The sequence below is a fragment of the Podarcis bocagei genome (assembly GCF_964188305.1).
Source record: "Podarcis bocagei genome assembly, chromosome: 10".
Classification (NCBI taxonomy): domain Eukaryota; kingdom Metazoa; phylum Chordata; class Lepidosauria; order Squamata; family Lacertidae; genus Podarcis; species Podarcis bocagei.
Window position 1 is genome coordinate 64,150,891 of NC_138135.1, and position 20,939 is coordinate 64,171,829.

At 43.9% G+C, this 20,939-nt stretch overlaps 1 protein-coding gene across 1 annotated transcript in view; it reads left to right on the forward strand.

Annotated features, from left to right (window-relative positions):
* Positions 1–322: 322 nt before the first annotated feature.
* The window catches only part of IL17REL (interleukin 17 receptor E like), a 48,145-nt gene continuing 27,528 nt past the window's right edge, over positions 323–20,939 (forward strand). Inside the window, exons 1-2 of the mRNA XM_081211690.1 lie at positions 323–591; positions 16,771–16,798. Coding sequence (XP_081067816.1) covers positions 496–591; positions 16,771–16,798 — 124 coding nt within the window. The 5' untranslated portion in view covers positions 323–495. The remainder of the gene's footprint in view (positions 592–16,770; positions 16,799–20,939) is intronic.

Consider the following 20,939-nt stretch of genomic DNA (forward strand, 5'->3'; position numbering starts at 1 on the left):
TTCTTGCATAACCACCTATCTCTGTGCTCACACTTTTTTTCAACTCATGGTAATAACTTTAAACTTTACAACCAAAATTATGATTAAGGCAAAATATTTACACAGTGACTCAAAACAGTAGTAAAAGTTTCTCTGACTAAGCAAGTTTGATTCAAATTTTTAGCTATTTGAATTTAAGAAGGAAGATGACTGTCTGGGATTTCACTTCCAGAATCTTGTGAGTCATCTGGCTGGAGCAAGAGTTGTTTTAAAATACAAGGGGGGGGGGGGTGTTGGGTTTTTTTAAAAAAAATCGGCCTTGCACGTTGTTGTTTTTTTAAAAGAGGAGGAGTCAAGCTGAAAGAAAGAAGGATGTGCTTTTGAACTCATCATATCACAGTATTTAAACTTAGTTTCTCAGAGTGGAACAGCTGTTTCAAAGGGGAGCTTATTTTAAAATACTGTAGTCATAATTTTAAAAACCAGAAAAGAAAAAAGCTTTTTATAAAAGTAAAGATGCTATTTAAGTTGCAGATTTTTGCAATGTTTTGGGGAGCTTATGGCTATCAGCTCATTCCCAGGATTGAAGAGTGTGGACTGACATGTTCTCAGGTATGTTACAGTTTCCTCTATATCTGTTGTCTCTGAATAAGTAAATTAAATGCTGATAACTGGAAGCACCTGATATACTCATGAAAAACTTCTTACATGTGCCAGTTTTCAGGTGGGGGCTGTGCATTTCAACAAAAAGAAATATATATTCCGTTGAGCTTTCCCTAAAAATGTAAAATAAAAGCATAGGGCAATAGCCAATGTTAATTATACTCTGAGTAGACCCATTTAAATTAACGGTATGTTCTGGATATGAGCAGCATTCAGAGAGCACCCATACAGTGTTGCAAAAATTCATAGAAACATTTTTTTGTGGCTGCGAAAGAAAATTATCTGCATTTTGAAGTTAGCAATGCTGAACTCTTTCTGGTTATGTTTGATACTAAATGCTTAGTAACACAGGCTTTCAGGAACTGTTACTTCCAAATATTAAAAATATTAAAGAGGAAATGAGAGAGAAAAATCAGACAGATATAATTCAGTCCATATTAGGATAGTGTGCAGATCACTTTGATGCTGGTCATATTTGCTTATAAACTATGAACACTGATGAAATTAACAAAACAGTCGTGCCTAAACTGAGCACAGAATTGTTTTATATCCTCACTGACTATCTGCTTTCATATAAAGCGCTCATTGATTTATATGATCACCAGGAGCTGGAAAATAAACTAATTTAGGTCAAAACTTTAAACTCAGTCATTCCTGTGGGCTTGTGCCCTTCTTAGGCTTGGGCTGTGTACTGGATATAAATGAGATAAATAAACAGCACCACTACAACCATGGTCATTTTCAGATTGAATGACTGCTTTAAGAATACTGACTTTTCAAGGTATCTCCACTTGGGGGCAGTCCTGCAGATATGCTGAAGTGGAATACAATTCGAGTAGTGAAACAAGGTTGAGCGGTTTATGAAAGCAAAGTTTTCAGCTGAGAGCCACACGGTGTTAAGAAGTGCAGTGAGTTTGCTAACAGCAGGTAGCTGCAACAAAATGTTGCCATACATCCTTTCTCATAACAGGATAGGGTTTCTGCTAACCAGTCCTTCCAAGCGGGCTACAGTGGTACCTCGGGTTAAGAACTAAATCGTTCCGGAGGTCTGTTCTTAACCTGAAGCTGTTCTTAACCTGAAGCACCACTTTAGCTAATGGGGCCTCCCGCTGCCGCCGTGTGATTTCTGTTCTCATCCTGAAGCAAAGTTCTTAACCCGAGGTACTATTTCTGGGTTAGCAGAGTCTGTAACCTGAAGCGTATGTAACTTGAAGCGTATGTAACCCGAGGTACCACTGTATATGCACCCCCCCTTTTAAATGACTGATCCTCAGCACTGGAAGGCTATTCAGCATGGACAAAGGACTGGAGTTTGGTTACAGATCTCCATGTCAAAGATGCCAAGTTCAGTACCTGTCATTTTTACAGTTGGGGGAGTCTGAAATCTTAAAGAGCTACTGCTAGTCTTTATAAGCAGTGCTCAGCTAGATGGTGGGATTTGTGCATGGGTAGGCAAACTAAAGGGACACGGGTGGTGCTGTGGGTTAAACCACAGAGCCTAGGGCTTGCTGATCACAAGGTTGGCGGTTCGAATCCCTGCGATGGGGTGAGCTCCCATTGCTTGGTCCCTGCTCCTGCCAACCTAGCAGTTTGAAAGCATGTCAAAGTGCAAGTAGATAAATAGGTACTGCTCCGGCGGGAAGGTAAACGGCGTTTCCGTGCGCTGCTCTGGTTTGCCAGAAGCGGCTTAGTCATGCTGGTCACATGACCTGGAAGCTATATGCCGGCTCCCTTGGCCAGTAAAGCGAGATGAGCGCCACAACCCTAGAGTCGGCCACAACTGGACCTAATAGTCAGGGGTCCCTTTACCTAGGCAAACTAAGGCCCAGGGGCCGGATCCTGCCCAGTCACCTTCTAAATCTGGCCTGTGGACGGTCCAAGAATCAGCGTGTTTTTACATAAGTAGAATGTGTCCTTTTATTTAAAATGCATCTCTGGGTTATTTGTGGGGCATAGGAATTCGTTCATTCCCCCCTCCCCAAAATATAGTCTGGCCTCCCACAAGGTCTGAGGGACAGTGGACCGCTGCTGAAAACGTCTGCTGACCCCTGTGTGTTATCACATTTACAGAAAAAGGGCTAAACTCACTGGGTAGTTTTAAAAGTTTCGAACAAGCTGGTTTTCTTCCGGAAAACTAACATGAATCAATTACAATTGCTCTTGTTGGATAACAGGAGTCACTTCTTGAAGGGATGATTCATCCTTCATTTTGGGTGACTTGCTGCTTGTTGACTCCCTCCTGCTCAATGTGACTTGCTCTCATTGGAAGTTATTACGAGGTGATGACATCTGGCGATATGTCGAAATCTCATTGCTATTAATCTGTAACGGCTCCTTCACACTTGCAATTTATCAGGCGATGCACACAGTTGTTAATTTCTTATACGATAACTATGTTCCCCCCCTTATTTTTTAAAAAACCAATGAAAAAATGAACTGAAACGTTTTCCAAAACTCAAACAGAGCGCACTGAGTTCCTGCAAATACATCACGACGTAGTCAGATATTGTACAGTGGTACCTTGGGTTAAGTACTTAATTCGTTCCGGAGGTCCATTCTTAACCTGAAACTGTTCTTAACCTGAGGTACCACTTTAGCTAATGGGGCCTCCTGCTGCTGCCGCACCGCTGGAGCACGATTTCTGTTCTCATCCTGAAGCAAAGTTCTTAACCTGAAGCACTATTTCTGGGTTAGCGGAGTCTGTAACCTGAAGCGTATGTAACCTGAAGCGTATGTAACCTGAGGTACCACTGTATACCTAAAGAATGCAGTGCCTGAATTCACCCTCAAACATACCTTTCTTGAGCAACTTGTGTCACATGTGAGTTTTGTTCATATGGGATAGAATATGGAAGAGAAATCAAAATGACATTGCTGCCCATGAAGGTTTTATATCTGTGTTAAAAACAGAGGTAGCAAACATCAGGGCTTTTTTTTAAGTTTGGGAGGGCAGTGGTATAGTGTGTCGGCGCAGAGGGGCAATGGCCCCAGGTGCAAAAAGGCACCCCCACAACAGTCTCCTTCATGCGACTGAGTTCCTGCCGCCTTCTGGAACCGAGGGGAGTGGGGAGGCAAGCCATACCTGCACTGGTCTTTTGGTTTTGGGGTGGTGCCTCCTTCTCCTTGTGGCCGGCGAGGCAACAACCCTTGGCTGGTCAAGCTGGGAGAGTTGCCAAGCTGTGTGGCCACCGCCATCAGCAGGGAGACACAACACTTGCCCTGCCCTGGGCACCAGCAACCCCTGCTATGTCACTGGCAGGGAGCAAACTATTTGGACTAGAAAGCAGCCCCGCTCCATCATAAGCAAGCAATTCCTTCAGGAAGTGTCTACTGATGAGAATGCCCTCGGATACATGTTTGAAATGCAGAACAAGTCCAAACTGACAGAGGAGTATTGGGAGATAATCATCTTAGGGTGTTCATTTAAGCACCCAGCAGTAAGACATTCCACTCATTAAATCAGTGGTGAAATTATACCCACTGCCATAATTTCAAATGTTCTAAAAATACATTAATAGAAGGGCTTTTCCCCCCCAGTTGGAGCCATCTGGCACCTCTTTTCTTAGAAAAATAGCACTGGTTGAAAGTATGGTCCACTGATTTGGTTCTTCAGTTTCTGCAGAACAGCCATGAAATTCTGAAACTTTAAGGTGAATTGTTAAGTGAGAATTTTATGCGGACTGTGCTTTCATTCGATTTATTCTCTGTGCTCAGTCTGTATATTAATTATCACAGGGCACCCCCAGCCCACCCCCACCAGGAAGACTGACCTTTTCCTGCTTTTGCTTGTGTAGCTTTTCTGTTTCTAAAAGCAATGCATGCTACGAAAAATGAAATAACTGCAAAAACTGGCGGCAAGCCTATTTTAAAGGTATTGTAGGTTATCTAACCAGGTCAGTTCTTTTGAACCCCCTGATAATTTGGCAGCAAATGACACACTTAGTAGTGAGTAACCCCCCCCCCCAACACAATGGGACTTGCTTCTGAGTAAACATATAGAGTATTATCTAGCGGAATATTACAGGGAAACTCGATGGTTTTAATTGTATCTTTATGTTGCTTACTCTTTTTTCACAAGAATAAAAGTGCTAAAACGTGAAGCTCTCTTTCTCTCTGTCTCTGCCTCTCTCTGAAAGAATATGTAGAGGAGGAAATAATCAAGGTAAGCTGGGATTCCCCTGTCAGAGGAAAGTTTGTTTTAAAAAGCAGTCAATGAATCATGAGGGAGTTCTCTCCCTGTTATGGCTTTGGCCTCTTAACCTTTGTTATGGCTCACCTAAGTGGCCTGTAACCTGTGTGTGTTGAAACCTGCACAACATTAACACCTGGGGAAAGTTGTGATCGCCATAATTTATGGGCAAATGCTTCGCAGCGGTTCGGGCTTGTGGCTTACGGCTTTAGGGTATTATTTATTTAGTTATTACATTTTCATACCGCCCTGCCTCCAAGGCGGTTCACAGCATAAAAATACAAAACGGGAAAAACACAAAATACATAATGAAACAAGAACAAGCGATAAACCTGCCCTTCCTGCAAAGCATTTAAAAGACCATAGGATGTTAACCAGCCAAAGGCTGGTTACAGAGAAACATATTCTCCCAGCTCCTCAAGATATGTAGTGAGGGTGCCAGGTGAGCTTATCTGGGGAGAGCATTCCACAGACAGGGAGCCACCACAAAAAGGCCCGTTCTTATGTTGCCACCTTCCAGATCTTTCATGGAGAAGCCAAACAACGAAGAACCTCAGATGTTGATTTCAAGGTCCGGGTCGCTTTATATGGGGAGAGATGGTCGTTGAGGTCCTGGGGAACTTTATTGGTCAAAACCAGCACTTTGAACAGTGCTAGGAAGCTTAATGATTTCTCCAGCATCCTGCCTGAAAGCTTTCTTCTTCTTCTTCTTTCCCTTTCCTGTGTTCTGTTGTTGTTGTTGTTGTTGTTGTTGTTGTTGTTGTTGTTGTTGTTGTTGTTTAGTCGTTTAGTCGTGTCTGACTCTTCGTGACCCCATGGACCAGAGCACTCCAGGTACTCCTGGCTTCCACTGCCTCCCGCAGCTTGGTCAAACTCATGCTGGTAGCTTCAAGAACACTATCCAACCATTTCATCCTCTGTCTTCCCCTTCTCCTTGTGCCCTCCATCTTTCCCAACATCAGGGTCTTTTCCAGGGAGTCTTCTCTTCTCATGAGGTGGCCAAAGTATTGGAGCCTCAGCTTCACGATCTGTCCTTCCAGTGAGCACTCAGGGCTGATTTCCTTCAAAATGGAGAGGTTTGTTCTTCTTGCAGTCCATGGGACTCTCAAGAGTCTCCTCCAGCACCATAATTCAAAAGCATCAATGTGTTCCTGTGTTCTAGAGGGCACCTAATCAGATCAAAGCTCTGCCTTGGTCATGCTTGACCTTTCAGACCAAGATGAGCAGGAGATGAGCGCAGGTTCCCATTGATCACTTGCGTTGGCAAAGATCCCTCGAGGCTCCTTACGCATCTTTAGTTCCAGCATTCTTTGCTGATGACCTACAAGTGTCTAACGAACATGTTTGCTTTGTTTGTTCTGTGCTCTATTAAAAGTCACAACTAGTCCCGAGAAAGAAAAGAGGACTACTTGGAGTCGCCCTTACTTGCCCGCATATTTCCATGCTATTTGAATCAGCAGTGGAATTTTTAAGAGCGCAGGATTTTGTAGGTTAAGTCACATCAACACCATTCCTTTAAAGCACTCCTACCGTTTTGAGGCTGAATAATAATAATAAATTTTTTATTTGCTGCCCATCTGACTGATCTACCCCAGCCACTCTGGGAGGCTCCCAACAAATTAAAACACAACAAGACATCAGACACGAAGAGTCGGACACAGCTAAACAACAACAACAATTTATTACTTATACTCCACCCATCTGGCTGGGTCTCCCCAGCCACTCTCCACGGCTCTTAACAGAATATTTAAAACATGATAAAAAATCAAACATTAGAAACATCTCTAAACAGGGCTGCCTTCAGGTGTCTTCTAAAAGTCAGATAGTTGTTTCTTTCCTTGCAATCTGATGGGAGAGCGTCCCACAAGGCGGGCGCCACTACCGAGAAGGCCCTCTGCTTGGATGCACACCATACATTTAAAAGCACTGCGCTGTAATCCTGGAAACTAGTGTACAGAGCTCCAATTCCCAGCAGGCTTAACAAACTACAGTTCCCAGGGAACTGTAGTTTGATAAGGTTGTAAGGAACCGTAGCTCTGCGAAGGGGATTCCCACAATTCTCAGCGCTGTTAACACAGTAGAGTTCCCAGGTTTCTCTGGTGCAAGCCAAGTGTTATAAGAGTTCTTTCAATGCATGATGTGGGTGACAATAGTGAGAGAATATAGCACAGTGGTTAGAGCAATCGCTTTACACGCAGAAGTTATTGGGTTCAATCCCCAACATCTCCACAGAGATTCCCTGCCTGAAATCCGGGGCAGCCACTGCGAGTTAGTGCAGGCAATATAAGCTAGATGAGCCAACAGTCTGACTCAGTCGAAAGCACCTTCCTATAACATTCCTATGATTTCTTTTTCTCTGAACTGTGTCAAGGGACTGTGCTTGACATCCACTCAGGGCTTGAATTTCATCCCTGCTTTTGGACTTATCATCAAAGGTTCACCCGACCCCAGGCTTCCTCCTCATTCTGGAATGTGCCTTCCCCATGCCAAACTATTTATAGACCACAAAAAAGAGATTTTCTTCCTCCTGTGATTAAGTTAACGGCCTCAAATGGTTTGCAGGAGAAATGACATTGTTCTGCCACAGTTGCTGAAACAGAAATCTGTATGCTCTTTCTTGCAAATAGAATTCACCGGTCTGCCCAGTTAGCTACACAAGTGGCCAAAATTGTGGAAACCTTTTTGGGGAAAGTGTATTTCCGAGGTTTGATGGCTCATAACACCTGATTGGCTCTCTAAACACTCGTGCTCATTGGCTACATTCATTTTTTTAAAAATTTAAAATTTAAATTTTATTAACATATAAAACACATACATACACATTTACACAATACACATACACAACACAACACAACACACTACAGTGGTACCACAAGTTACATACGCTTCAGGTTACATACGCTTCAGGTTACAGACTCCGTTAACCCAGAATTAGTGCTTCAGGTTAAGAACTTTGCTTCAGGATGAGAACAGAAATTGCGGCACGGCGGCAGCAGGAGGCCTCATTAGGTGAAGTGGTGCTTCAGGTTAAGAACAGTTTCAGGTTAAGAACGGACCTCCGGAACGAATTAAGTACTTAACCCGAGGTACCACTGTACCTTATTTTCATAACATAAATCATACCTACATTACTCTATATAATACCTACCTATACTGTACATATCAACATACCTACACACCTACCCCACACGGACACCCACCAAGTGACTTGACTTCCAGCCCTTCTTGTTACGCTACTTTGTTTTTCCAACTAGCTTATACGCATTTCATTATTTCTTTAATCTCTTCTTCTATCTTGACTTTACTCTCCTTTCACTCTAATCATTTTCTGGATTCACTCAATATCTGTCAGAAATTCTACTTTTTCCACATAAATTTTGATGTATTCCTTAAAGATAGCCCACTCCTTATTCACTTTTTGTACCATATCTCCTCTTATCCTCCCTGTTAGTTTGGCAATATGGAAGTATTCCATCATTTTAGATAACCAGTCTGTTTTAGTTGTGACGCTGCTACTTTTCCAATTTTTGGCAATCAATAACCTTGCCACCATAGTTGCGTACATAAATATTGGTCTGACCGTTCTTTTTATTTCCTCTGACATGATACCTAGGAGAAAGGATTCTGTTTCCCCCCCCCCAATGAAAATCTAAACATCTTTTCCAGTTCGTTATAGATATTTTCCCAGAATCCCACTATCTCTTTGTACTCCCATCACATATGTAGAAAGGTTCCTGCCCCATTCCTTGGCTACATTCAAATGAAGGCAAGCTATGGCATATTGACCTGAGCAAGTTGTCCTTCCTTTTTCTGGTTATTTGGCTATAACTTTGGATAGAATACAGATAATTGAACAAACCTTGTTGCATTGCATTCTTCATTAAATTATCTTTCCACTGATTTATAATTTTATGGTATGGTTCCCCCCCAAAAAAGTGGTGTTATGAGCCATCAAACATCAGAAATACCCTTTTTCCAAAAGGTTTCCACAATTTTGGCCACTAGTGTAAAGCTCTTGCTTGCTGACAGCAAGAGGATGATATTTGATTTTTGCTGTAGCGAGTCTGCTTCTCCTATAGAAACCCATGAGGAGTGTCTATGATTTGGCTGTATATGTTTTGATGGTTATTATCTTCTGTTGCAGTTGACAGGGACAGATTGTTTATGACTTTTGGTCAAGACATTGAATTCTGGAAGTCCGTTCTTAAACCAAAATATTCTTACACCAAGGCGTGCTTTCCCATAGCAGCGGGGGACTCAATTTTACAAATGCAACACACTCGACAGGAAGCAAAACAGGTTCTTATCGCACGGCAAAGTTCACAAACCAAAACACCTACTTCCGGGATTGCAGCGTTCTTAATCCAAGTTGTTTATAATCTAAACTGTTCTTAAACCACGCTATCACTATACTTACTAACCCCCCTTGTGCTGGGCTGGGGGGGTGGGAGTTAAATTGAGTGGAGATGCTCCCCATCTTGGTTCACTCAGCTGAGCTGGTGCCTCACCCTTTATTGGCACCCGTGGTGCATATATACCAGGCAGGACCTGTGGCAGGGCATCAACCATAGCCAGGGCCTTTTCAACACTGGCTCTGACCTGGTGGAACACTCTGTCTCATGAGACCAGGGTCCTGCAGGATCTGATTTGTTTCCGCAGGGCCTGTAAGACAGAGTTGTTCTGCCTAGCCTTTGGCTTGGAATCAACTTGATCCCCGCAGTGGCGTAGTGTGGGGGGTGCAGGGGGGGCCGGCCGCACCGGGCGCAACATCTGGGGGTTAGGGTTAGGGGGCGCAAATCCACGGGTTAGGGGGCACAAATTACTTGCCTTGCCCCGGGTGCTGACAACCCACACTACGCCACTGGATCCCCGTCCCCTCTTACCTTTCTCCTTCTGTGATGGAACTCCTATTTGGGGACTTCCTTGGCTTTTTTTCTGGCCCATGTATGACCAGTGTAGATAGTTGGCCTTGGTGAAGATTTGATGTTTTCATCCCCAAAAAGTTTTTGATTTGAGTTTCTACTGAAATGAGGCTGCATTTTAATGTTGTATTTTAATCTTGTTTTTAAGTTGTATTTTAATCAGTTGTTTTATACCTGGTGTTAGCCGCCCTGAGCCCGGTCCTGGCTGGGGAGGGCTCTGGTTGAGGCTAATCTAACTTCCTTAGGGCCCGGGACCTCTAGGGTTTTGCTATCTATGGACCTTAAGGTCCTCCGTGGGGCATACCAGGAGAGGCGGTCCTGTAGGTATAAGGGTCCTAGGCCGTGAAGGGCTTTAAAGGTCAAAACCAGCACCTTAAATCTGACCCTGTACTCCACTGGGGACCAGTGCAGCTGGAAAAGCACTGGGTGAATATGCTCCCATGGCAGAGACCCCATGAGGAGCCTCGATGGTTTGTCATTGCAGGACTCCATACCTGGCACCAGGTCAGGGCTACGTATGACATAAAACGCTGCACAGTCATGCTCTTAAGACAGTTTGTGTACCCTTTCGGACACGGGGAAGCCAAAATCAACATGTTTGTTTGAGATCATTTAAGGCAACATTCCCTTTCCCTCATAATGCTTTCACAGGTCTTTTTTTTCATAATTACTGTCAGCATTTTATTCATTACTTCCTTGTATAATTCCAGTACGGGCAATAAAGAACGCTTGTCTTTTATTTTGTTTCCCTTTTAAACTTCTTCCTGGTTTGTGGATTGCTGTTCGCACTAAGCTTCTTCAGTATGGCTTCATCTTAGCTATATATATATCTTGGCTAGTAGGCTGAGCTAAGGGACAGTCCCTGGTAAAGGCGAAATCAAATCTTTCCCATGACGTTGAAAAGGCTACAGTTCCTAAGTGTATTTCCTTGAAAAAGTTGTTTCAGTGGCATCAGTGTGTGTGTGTGTGTGCACATTCTGGTGGTGGGCAGAGCAGAAAACGCTAATTTTATTTTTGTACAGGGGGCAAGTCTCTAAGCACATGACCCTCTCTGTCTCTATCCAGGTGAGAGGAAGCATTTTCAGAGATCAAGGGCACCTGCTAGCCAGGTAAAAATATCCAGTGAGGGTGAAAACAAGGCTGGTGAATCAGTGGTGTAGCATGGGAAGGATGGGGGGAGACAAGGGCAGCTGCCCCAGATGCAAAAGTGTTAGGGGGTGCAACATTTCAATACCTGGTGCAGCTGTGCACTTCCATAAGTAGGCTCTGTTGAAAACAGCTTCTCCATTCAAACCAGGAAATGACCTCTCCAGACAAAGGGACGACTCTTCTTATCTCTGCAGCTGCGATCCCCTGGGTGATGCAGATGCTGTTAAGCAGTTGAATGTGCATGTGTACTCCGTCTGTTTCTCTCCTTCCCATCCCCTCTGCGTTGCCCCGGGCACTAGCAACCCACGCTACACCACTGCGGTGAATAGTCTTGTCCGGAGAGATGTGGCCTAGGAGGGTGTGCAGCCTGATCTTAACCAATAGGAGGGACTGTTCCATAGCTCAACCTATAGCTTCCACTTTGACCTACGATAATACAATCCACCAGCCAGGAAGAAGCTGAAAACAAAACAAAGAACTTTATTGCTGATAACCTACTGAAAACAAAACAAAGAACTTTATTGCTGATAATCGACTGGAAACAGTAAAGAAAAATGATAACAGCAAGACAAGTCCCATACTCATCGCATTATAGCGTTATGAGTTTGTGGCTGCCTTGACCTGCCTTCTAATTCCTGGACCACACTTCTAATTCCCAGGTGCTGGACACTGGATTTAGCATGTTAGAATCAAACCAGGCATGTTCAGGAGATCACCTAGAATAGGTCATTAAGGAAGAAAAAAGGAAAGTGATAAGCCGTTAGTGATCTTGCGAGAGAGAGGTGTCTTTTCTTGAGTTGGGTAGAACAACAAAGACCCGTAGTAGAGCTTCAGGTTTGCAATTTGCCCTGGTGTGTTCTAAAGGAAAAGTAGGAAAGCTGTGAGGCAATGGAAAAGCCATCTAGGCAGCTGCCTAGTGCAAAATTAGGAGTTATGGAAGGGGGGGGGGGCAAGGCAAGCTGCAGAGTGACAGGAAGGTAGGTTAATGGCTGCTTGAACCCAGGACTGTGCCTATGAGACCCTCTTGAATGTAATGCTGTACCCCCCTCTATCCGAGATTCAGGTCGTATATATGTGTAAATAATCCATATATGATAAAGACACTACAGTCTTTGCTGTGCCTTATTTCCAAAGGAAACACAAACCCCAGGCAAGCGTCTAGAATCCCTGGAATCTTGCACAGCTGTGGCGATTGGGTTGGTGCGTAACAATAGCAATTTATCTTTGTACATTTATTTGCCTTGCCTTCCTCAAGATCCTGATGCCATTAACCAAACAGCAAAAAAAATGCTCAAGAAATCCACACCTGAGAAGTGAGAGTTTGAGACTTCTGCTCCTGGCTAATTTTATGTGTGATGAGGAACACACTTTTAATATGCATGCAAATTATATTGTGCTCAGCTTTACTGATAAGCAGAGATTTCAGGTCCCTCTTTATTGTGTAGAGAAGAATGACTCAGCAGTCTTCTTTCCCTTGTACCAGGAAACAGAATCTGACTTTGCAAATCAGGCAGTAAATCTGACAGAGATCCATTTCTTATCTCTTTGGCACTGCTAGCAATCATGACCATTTTCATGTTTGTGTGTGCATGGTTATAACCCTCCATCCCCCCCCAACAAATTCCATTGATGCAAATAGACAAAGAGCAAGAGAAATAAAAAATGGTGTTTGTTTTGTGTAAATCCTGTTTCTCAAGTCCAAAAGATCTCCGCCAGAGTGACTTGTAAGAAAATTAAACACAGCGAAAGCATTTAAAAAGAGAGTCGCACAACAGTGACATAAACCATTAGACCTGCAGTAAATATAACTGTATTAAAAATAAATAAATCGGAAACATAAATGGCCTAAAGGATCAACAAATCGAAAAGGTGTTTCAATTGGCACAGTGCCATGGAATGCCATGGGCAAAAAAGACATAATTCTCACTGCCTAGTAAGCCTCCTTGGAGAAGACATTCTCAAGCCAAGGGGCTGCATGGAAAAAGCCCCTTTGCAAGTTGCCTCACCTCTGAAGGCAGGTAGGCTTGAAGATAAGTCTCAAAGGATGCTCTGAATACTCTGGTGGCAGGGTCCTGTGGAAGAATGTGGAATCCTGGAGCTAAAAGGTAAAGGTACCCCTGACTATTAGGTCCAGTCGTGGACGACTCTGGGGTTGCACGCTCATCTCGCTCTATAGGCTGAGGGAGCTGGCATTTGTCCGCAGACTGCTTCTGGGTCATGTGGCCAGCATGACTTAGCCGCTTCTGGGGAAACCAGAGCAGCGCACGGAAATGCCATTTACCTTCCTGCCAGAGCAGTACCTAATTATCTACTTGCACTTGACGTGCTTGTCAAGCCTCATCTGTGCGGCCACGCCTTGCCCTTCCAGGCCAAACTCAGGAAGGGCCCAGTCCTGCGAGGTCCTACCAGTCACAGGGCCTGGCTCCTGCACGCACTCCTGACACTGGTAAATTAGAATATTAAAGGTATCAAAGTCTGGTGCCTCCTTCCCCAGGTGCAGGAAGCTTCTGCCTGGCTTAGAGAGAGAGGCAGGATGCTCTGACAGGGTCTAAGAGCCCTCCCACCGATAACAGAAATCACTGGGTTAAAGCTGACTGAAAGCCCAGAGGTAGCATTATTATCAATTTACGACGGGCTGGAAGCTGCACAGGCTATCAAGGACTTGCTCACAAATTTATTGACTGCTGCATGAATTATTATACCTAGGAAGTGGAAGGGGCAAGCAGAATATAAAATGGGAGAGTGGTATAAAGAGGTGTGGCATATAGTTATTAATGATAAATTAACATGTGCCAGGAGGAATGATTTTGAGGAGACATGGAAGGTGTTTGTAGAATTTGTACTGTTAAAATGGAAAGGGGTTAGACCATCACGAGAGGAGTTGAAATTTTGGGAGGTTGAATAGTTACAACGGAATGGTCTCGGGGTGGGGTGCACATTTTTATTCTTATTTATTTATGGTTATTACTTTGTCAAGGATGCGGGTGGCACTGTGGTCTAAACCACAGAGCCTAGGACTTGCCGATCAGAAGGTCAGCGGTTCGAATCCCCACGACGGGGTGAGCTCCCGTTGCTGGGTCCCTGCTCCTGCCAACTCAGCAGTTTGAAAGCACATCAAAGTGCAAGTAGATAAATAGGTACCGCTCCAGCGGGAAGGTAAACGGCATTTCCGTGCGCTGCTCTGGTTCGCCAGAAGTGGCTTAGTCATGCTGGCCACATGACCCGGAAGCTGTACGCCGTCGGCCAATAAAGCGAGATGAGTGCCGCAACCCCAGAGTCGTCCGCGACTGGACCTAATGGTCAGGGGTACCTTTACCTATTACTTTGTCAAAATAAAAGTAATAATAATTTTTAAAATAATAATAAAAAAGAGCGTTCCAGCCACATTCCCAAAGCCCACCCAGCTTTGGGAAGAGGCAGCAGGGCTCCAGCATCCTGTGAGAGATCTGGCACTTCTTTCCCAAAGCCCCGGAAGCTTCTACTTGGCTTCAGGAGGGAGGCGCAATTCTCACATGCACAATGTCAGGACATCGCCCCCCCCCATCATCCTCTCAAGCTGCTGCCTCCGGCCCTAACTGTTCCCCTATGGAACAAAAATCACTGCACTCTACTGATCCTCACCCCTGGTGGCCTGTTTGAACAGTGCCCCCCCCTTTTCTTCTTTTCCACGACACCCTTAATTATTACAGCATGTGTGTACACAGCGCGACTGAGCAAATTATACAGATGGGGGGGGGAAGTACTTCTTGGGTAATTTATGAGTCATGTTTTGCCTAATTCTTCTGCTGAATGTAGGTTAGCGGGTCACCGCAAAGAATTCTCAGAAATGAATTTCCCCAAATATCTGGAGTTCTTAAAAAACACAACCCAACCCAAACAAAAGCAGTCAGCCACACCATCCTTGCCCTGCTTTGGTCTGGAACAGTTTCACTGCTTGTACAGCTGTCGTTGTTTTGCTTGCTTTTATAACTGGATAGCGTAATGTTGTAAGCTGACCTCGGTTGAAGGGAGTGTAGGAAATCTTAAAAATAAATGCATCTGTAATGAATATAGGGGTTGCTCGTGCGTAAGTTGCCGCCACTCCTGGCTATGTTGCCTTGTTAAACCTTTTCTGTCTGGACAGCCCTTCACTTCGTGGCTGCCTCAGTCGCTAGCAGAATCTGTCAGTGGGCGTTTCTTAAAACTTTTCCAGCATAAAAGCTGTTTGACCCCAAGTCCCCTCCTACTCTCCCTGCGCGGAAGTCTTCTGCGCAGGGAGGGTGTGGGTAGTGGAGGACCCGTGCTCTCCTCGCTGGTCTCCGGCGAGGAGTCCTGGAGCCCCCTCGCTGATTCCCCCACCTGCCCCCCTTTATCCCTGATGTTACGCTGATTTCCTTCCCCAGCTGATGAGCTGCCCCTCTCCCTGCTGGGCCCTTCTCCAGCATCACTTGAGAGCCTTGCCTCCGCCTCTGGCTCCGAGGTCAGTTCCCTGACAGCATCATTTAATACTAACAGAAAATATATACATATACACATACATACATACATATATATAGTCACACACACACACACACACACACACACACACACACACACACACACGAGACAGTGCTTTTTCTGGGGGGATGCAGGAGTACACATATTATCCCTAAACATTTTGTAAATCTAAGTTTGGCCTCATCGAGGGGCAGTATTTCAACATGAGTAGGAAAATGAGAGTACCCTTAAACATTTTTTTAAAAGAAAAAAAAGCACTGTGTGTGTACACACACACACACACACACACATGTTTGTGAAATGGTATTCTGCCAGGGAGTTTCGGAATTTTCAGTCTGCCTATGTTTTTGCATAATTGAATGCAAGTTTGTGTAAAATTTTATTTATGCTAACTGATGTTAGCCTTGACACAGATCTGATTTCCCCTTTGCTCGCCAAGCTTTTGCTCTGTGATGGTTGGATGCATAGATGCAAATAAACACATCTGAATCTTGTGGATGAACTGAGGCAGAGCCTATCATTTGGCCAATTAAAGTAGCTGCTTCAGGCAGCTTTTTTTTTTTTGCAATGGGGGGTGTCATGAAAGGGCATCAAACAGTCAAGTCCAGAAAAAGTACCGACTGTTCATTGTCCACCTCTCTCAAGAGAAAGGCTGTGCTTTTATTCCCATGAAGCCTAGGAGCTTTAAGCAGGTTTGCAGCCAAAAATCTTGATCTTCTGAGAGAAGGCAAGATCGTGGATTACCTAAGGAACAGATCAGATCAAAGGAACTACTCTAGTTGTTCCCTCCGGATCAAATAACAATTTTAGATGTTTGACTTGCAAGGCTGTATTATTCAGGGGACCCAAAGAGACCAGGCCACTGCCACCCCGAGTCGGTGCCCTTGGGCATTAAGAACTTTGACAGGTGGGCAGGGCAACACAGCTGTCAATCATCTGATGTCATAAGGACAGAAAAGGTTCTGGACCAACATTTTCTCCTCACCATCTTTAACCCAACGAAACCAGTAGTTTTCTGGACACCTAACTATATTTTGAATCCTTGTTACAGATGTTTTGGTCCATAAAGCGGTGGGGAAACTGTGGTTCTCTAATGTTTTCTGGGCTCCTTACTCCCATCATCCCTGACCCACAGATATGCTGACAGGGGCTGATGGAAGCTGGGATAACAACATTTGGAGGGTCACAGGATTCCCATGTCTATCCCAGAAGAACAAATAATTCTACCTTCTTTTTTAAGGATTGGACTTTCAGAGTGCCCTTCTCTGCCGCTGATAATGTCTGAACATATGCTTGTCATTGTCATACATAATAATTTTGTGAGAAGAGTGTCTTTTATTCCTTAGACACACAGTTTAAATTAACAACTTTTTTTTATTTTTCCTCCTTCAGGGATTTCTTTGCAGAACACAAACTTCTAGTAAGTATAACCTTTTCATTGTTCTAGAAATTAAAGTATTCAAATACCTAAGTGGACTTCAAAGCTACTTCAGAGCTTGCTGCTTGAAATTGCCTGCTCAGCCGTAGACATCAACAGTGATTCTCAACGGCTGGCTTGCCAAAATACAGTGGTACCTCGGGTTAAGAACTTAATTCGTTCTGGAGGTCCGTTCTTAACCTGAAACTGTTCTGAACCTGAGGTACCACTTTAGCCAATGGGGCCTCCTGCCACCACACGATTTCTGTTCTCATCCTGAAGCAAAGTTCTCAACCTGAGGTACTATTTCTGGGTTAGCAGAGTGTATAACCTGAAGCATCTGTTACCTGAATTGTCTGTAACCCAAGGTACCACAGTATATGACAACACATGAAAGACTTGAATAGCAGCCTTACATCTAATATAAAAATGGGGCCTGGTTTTTATACAGAGACACTATTAAGCAAAGGAACACCTCCATGTGGAAACTAAGGCTTCTGCATAAGATCTCTTAGTTCAGCTGTTAGTGACCGGTACATAGAAATTATCATTCAATCACCACTGAATATTTGTGCTTCCTACTTTCTTAATGCCTAATGTCAGCAGCTTTCAAACTTTCTACCTTCATGTGCTATCCACTTCTGCATCCCCCCCCCATCTATCCCAGGGATCATAGAATCATAGAACTGTAGAGTTGGACAGGATGACAGGGGTCACCCAGTCCAACCCCCTGAAATGTAGGGATATTTTGCCCAATGTGGGACTCAAATCCATGTCCCTGAAGTTAAGAGTGATGGATGGCCCAAGCTATTTCCAAACTATGTCCGTTTCACAAGTGCTGAATCACAGGGCCACTCAAGTCCAAGTTTTGTGTGTGCGAATAAAACAAACACACAAAATTTGCATGTAAACTGTATGCACTGTGTACATATGGCAAGCATATTCTTCCTCTAAAATGCACATTTCTGTTTGTTTTTCAATGCCTCTCCCAGAAAAATATGCAATTTTTTTTTGGAAAAACTGCAAAATTTGGAGAAGTGCGTACTCTGATGGATAGCTGTGTTCTGATTTGCATACATAAATCAGAAGCCAGCAAATGAGATCGGTTTGATTTAAAATGCTCACCAAATGATTTTATCTTCCATCCCTAGCCTATACAGTGGTACCTCAGGTTAAGTACTTAATTTGTTCCGGAGGTCCATTCTTAACCTGAAACTGTTCTTAAGCTGAAGCACCACTTTAGCTAATGGGGCCTCCCGCTGCCGCTGCGCTGCCGGAGCCCAATTTCTGTTCTTATCCTGAAGCAAAGTTCTTAACCTGAAGCACTATTTCTGGGTTAGCAGAGTGTGTAGCCTGAAGTGTATGTAACCACTGTATCACAGAATCCTCTGTGTCACAGAGGACTCTTGGAAGAGTCGTATGTTCAATTCATATAGAGTTGGTCAGACATGTTGGGTCTAATCATCTAAGGAATCGTATTGCACGCTCTGGAACATACCCAACCCTTCTGCGCCACTTGTCGTATTATTTATTTCATTTAGGAATCACTTCCCCTAAACAACCCGAAGTGATTAAACCATAAAAATATCAAGAATAAGAACATCTCTAAAACAGTTTCAAGTCCAATACAGATACAGATCAAGCCAGAATATTAGGAACAGTCTTGTTCATCTCTCAAGAGCCAGTGTGGTGTAGTGGTTAAGAGCGGTAGACTCCTAATCTGGGGAACCGGGTTCGCGTCTCCGCTCCTCCACATGCAGCTGCTGGGTGACCTTAGGCCAGTCACACTTCTCTGAAGTCTCTCAGCCCCACTCACCTCACAGAGTGTTTGTTGTGGGGGAGGAAGAGAAAGGAGAATGTTAGCCGCTTTGAGACTCCTTAAAGGGAGTGAAAGGCGGGATATCAAATCCAAACTCTTCTTCTTCTTCAAGAAAGTTGTTATAGGCAAACTGCCTTTGGGAGAAAGATCTCAGTCATTGCTGATCTTCCTTCTGAAGAAGGAATGATAAGCTTCCATACATCCTCAGGATTCCCCAGAACATGCTTATATGAAAATTCCCATAATAACCTTGGAAAAGCCCTAAGCATGACACCTTGTGGCAGTCCTCCAGTGAGTAGCACGCATTTGTAAGAAAATCCACATTCAGTAGTTCTTGTATTGATCTGATGATGGTGATGATTGTATTCTGACTTACTGGTTGCTTAGTACAAAAAGTCTCCAAGCAACTTCCGAAAAGGTTAAAAGCCCCCAAATGCCCCAAACCTAATAATAACCCATCAATTAACCCACCAGAAGAAACTCCAGCACCAGAAACATTTAATCCAATAAGCCCTTCATCAGATTGCCATAGAGTCGTGTGAAATAAGATCAGTAGATGAGAAATCTTTGTGTCTGTGATAGCAAAAATATTCAGACCAAATTGTTTGGAAGGCTTTGGTGCCCTCTTGTGTAAATCTGCCATTTAGCCACAGCTTTGCAGGAGTCCTTCCACTTTGGAATTCGAATCCTCAGTCCAATAATAATTCCCCAGAAATATCTAATGGGCTTGACATTGGAAGAAGAAACCCCCAACATCACTAAGTGTGCTATTAATTTAGTCCCGCCCCCCAAGATAATCAGAGCAGCTCAGGGCCTGTGGGCCAACGGCATGGAAACTTTTGTTTGTCTGATATTGGACTTCAATTCCCATCATCCCTGAACCTTGGCCAACTCTACTGATGGGAGTTGTAGTTCAGCAAACATCTGGCAGGTCACAGCTTCACCACTCTAGGCCCAGTGGAGCTAGTTCTGATCTGATGTAGCAGAAAGGGCAAATATTGAGTTTTTGTCTGCGGAAGAAACCATGAATATCCCTATTCTCTTGAATGCTTCCTAAATGCTTTGCAACCCAATCTGGCTATTACACTTGCTTTTAAAAACATTCTCTCTCTCTCTCTCTCTCTCTCTCTCTCTCTCTCTCTCTCTCTCTCTCTCTCAAATAATTTTATTGGTCTTCATGTAAATACAAGAACAACATATAACTTCTGTAACTAGTCCAGTGGTACATTCGTATAAAGTTTCATATGCAGTACACAGTACACAAGGAATATGTTAATTTATGCATTATCAATTCCATACTCTCCAACAGTTCCACGGTGAAAATAGGGACGTCCCATCCCCTAAGGATAATTTTACTATTTATACCCTACACATCTTACTGGGTTGCCCCAGCCACTCTGGGCAGCTTCCAACATATATAAAAACATAATAAAACATTAAGTATCCTCTCCACAAAGATTCTTGTGTTGAGGGTGGAATAAATGTATCTTCTGCCTCATTTATAAAGGAAAAGAATGGAAGCCAAGTCTCGTCAAAAGTGTCCATCTTGGAAGTGCCTTTAATTACCCTTCTGTGGCGAGGAAGGCGTTCCCATAGAGCCACATTCCAAAAATTATTTACCCAGATTTCAGTGGGGATTTCTTTAGGTTGTTTCCAGTATCGGGCTATTGTTAACCAGGCTGCTGATAATATGAGCCTGTCTCTACAGCCTTTCCAGAATACAGGAGAAATTGTAGTGTTTATTTTGGCTAGACATGATGGAATCCAGTGGCAGAGAATAAGCACTCACACTTTACATTGTGGGTGCCCTTTGCGGGATTGCATGCAGTGCTACAGTTCTCAGGGAGCTTAATGGCAAACAGGGGCTGGCCTGCCTCTCAATGTTATTCTTTGGAGGTTCACACCCAGCCTCAGTAATCAAGTTTCTTGCTGGGAAGCGGGGCCAGTCCCATTTATATATAGGGGTGGAGGGGACAATAGCCAGGCAGTTGGCTCTGGAGATTCACCCTCCCTACCCTCCATTTGTTTAATGTTTTCTTATTTGCAGGTTAACTTTTTCTTCCTGTTTAGCGGGAACTGCTGTGGTCTTTGATTGGTTGCTGTTGAAGGACCAGGAAGAAATTTTCCTGCTTTGGCAGGTTTTGTCTTCCCCTCAGCAATTCATCACAACTTTGGCAGTTTATGGCTTTGTGTGGAATCCTTTAGTCTTTTCTTTCCTATAAAGGGTGGCGGGGGCGTGAAGTGGTAACTCACCCCCCTGCGGTGGTGATTCCAAGGTCCCCCTCTTAAAGGGGTTACATAATGGGTGTCATTGGCCATACACTG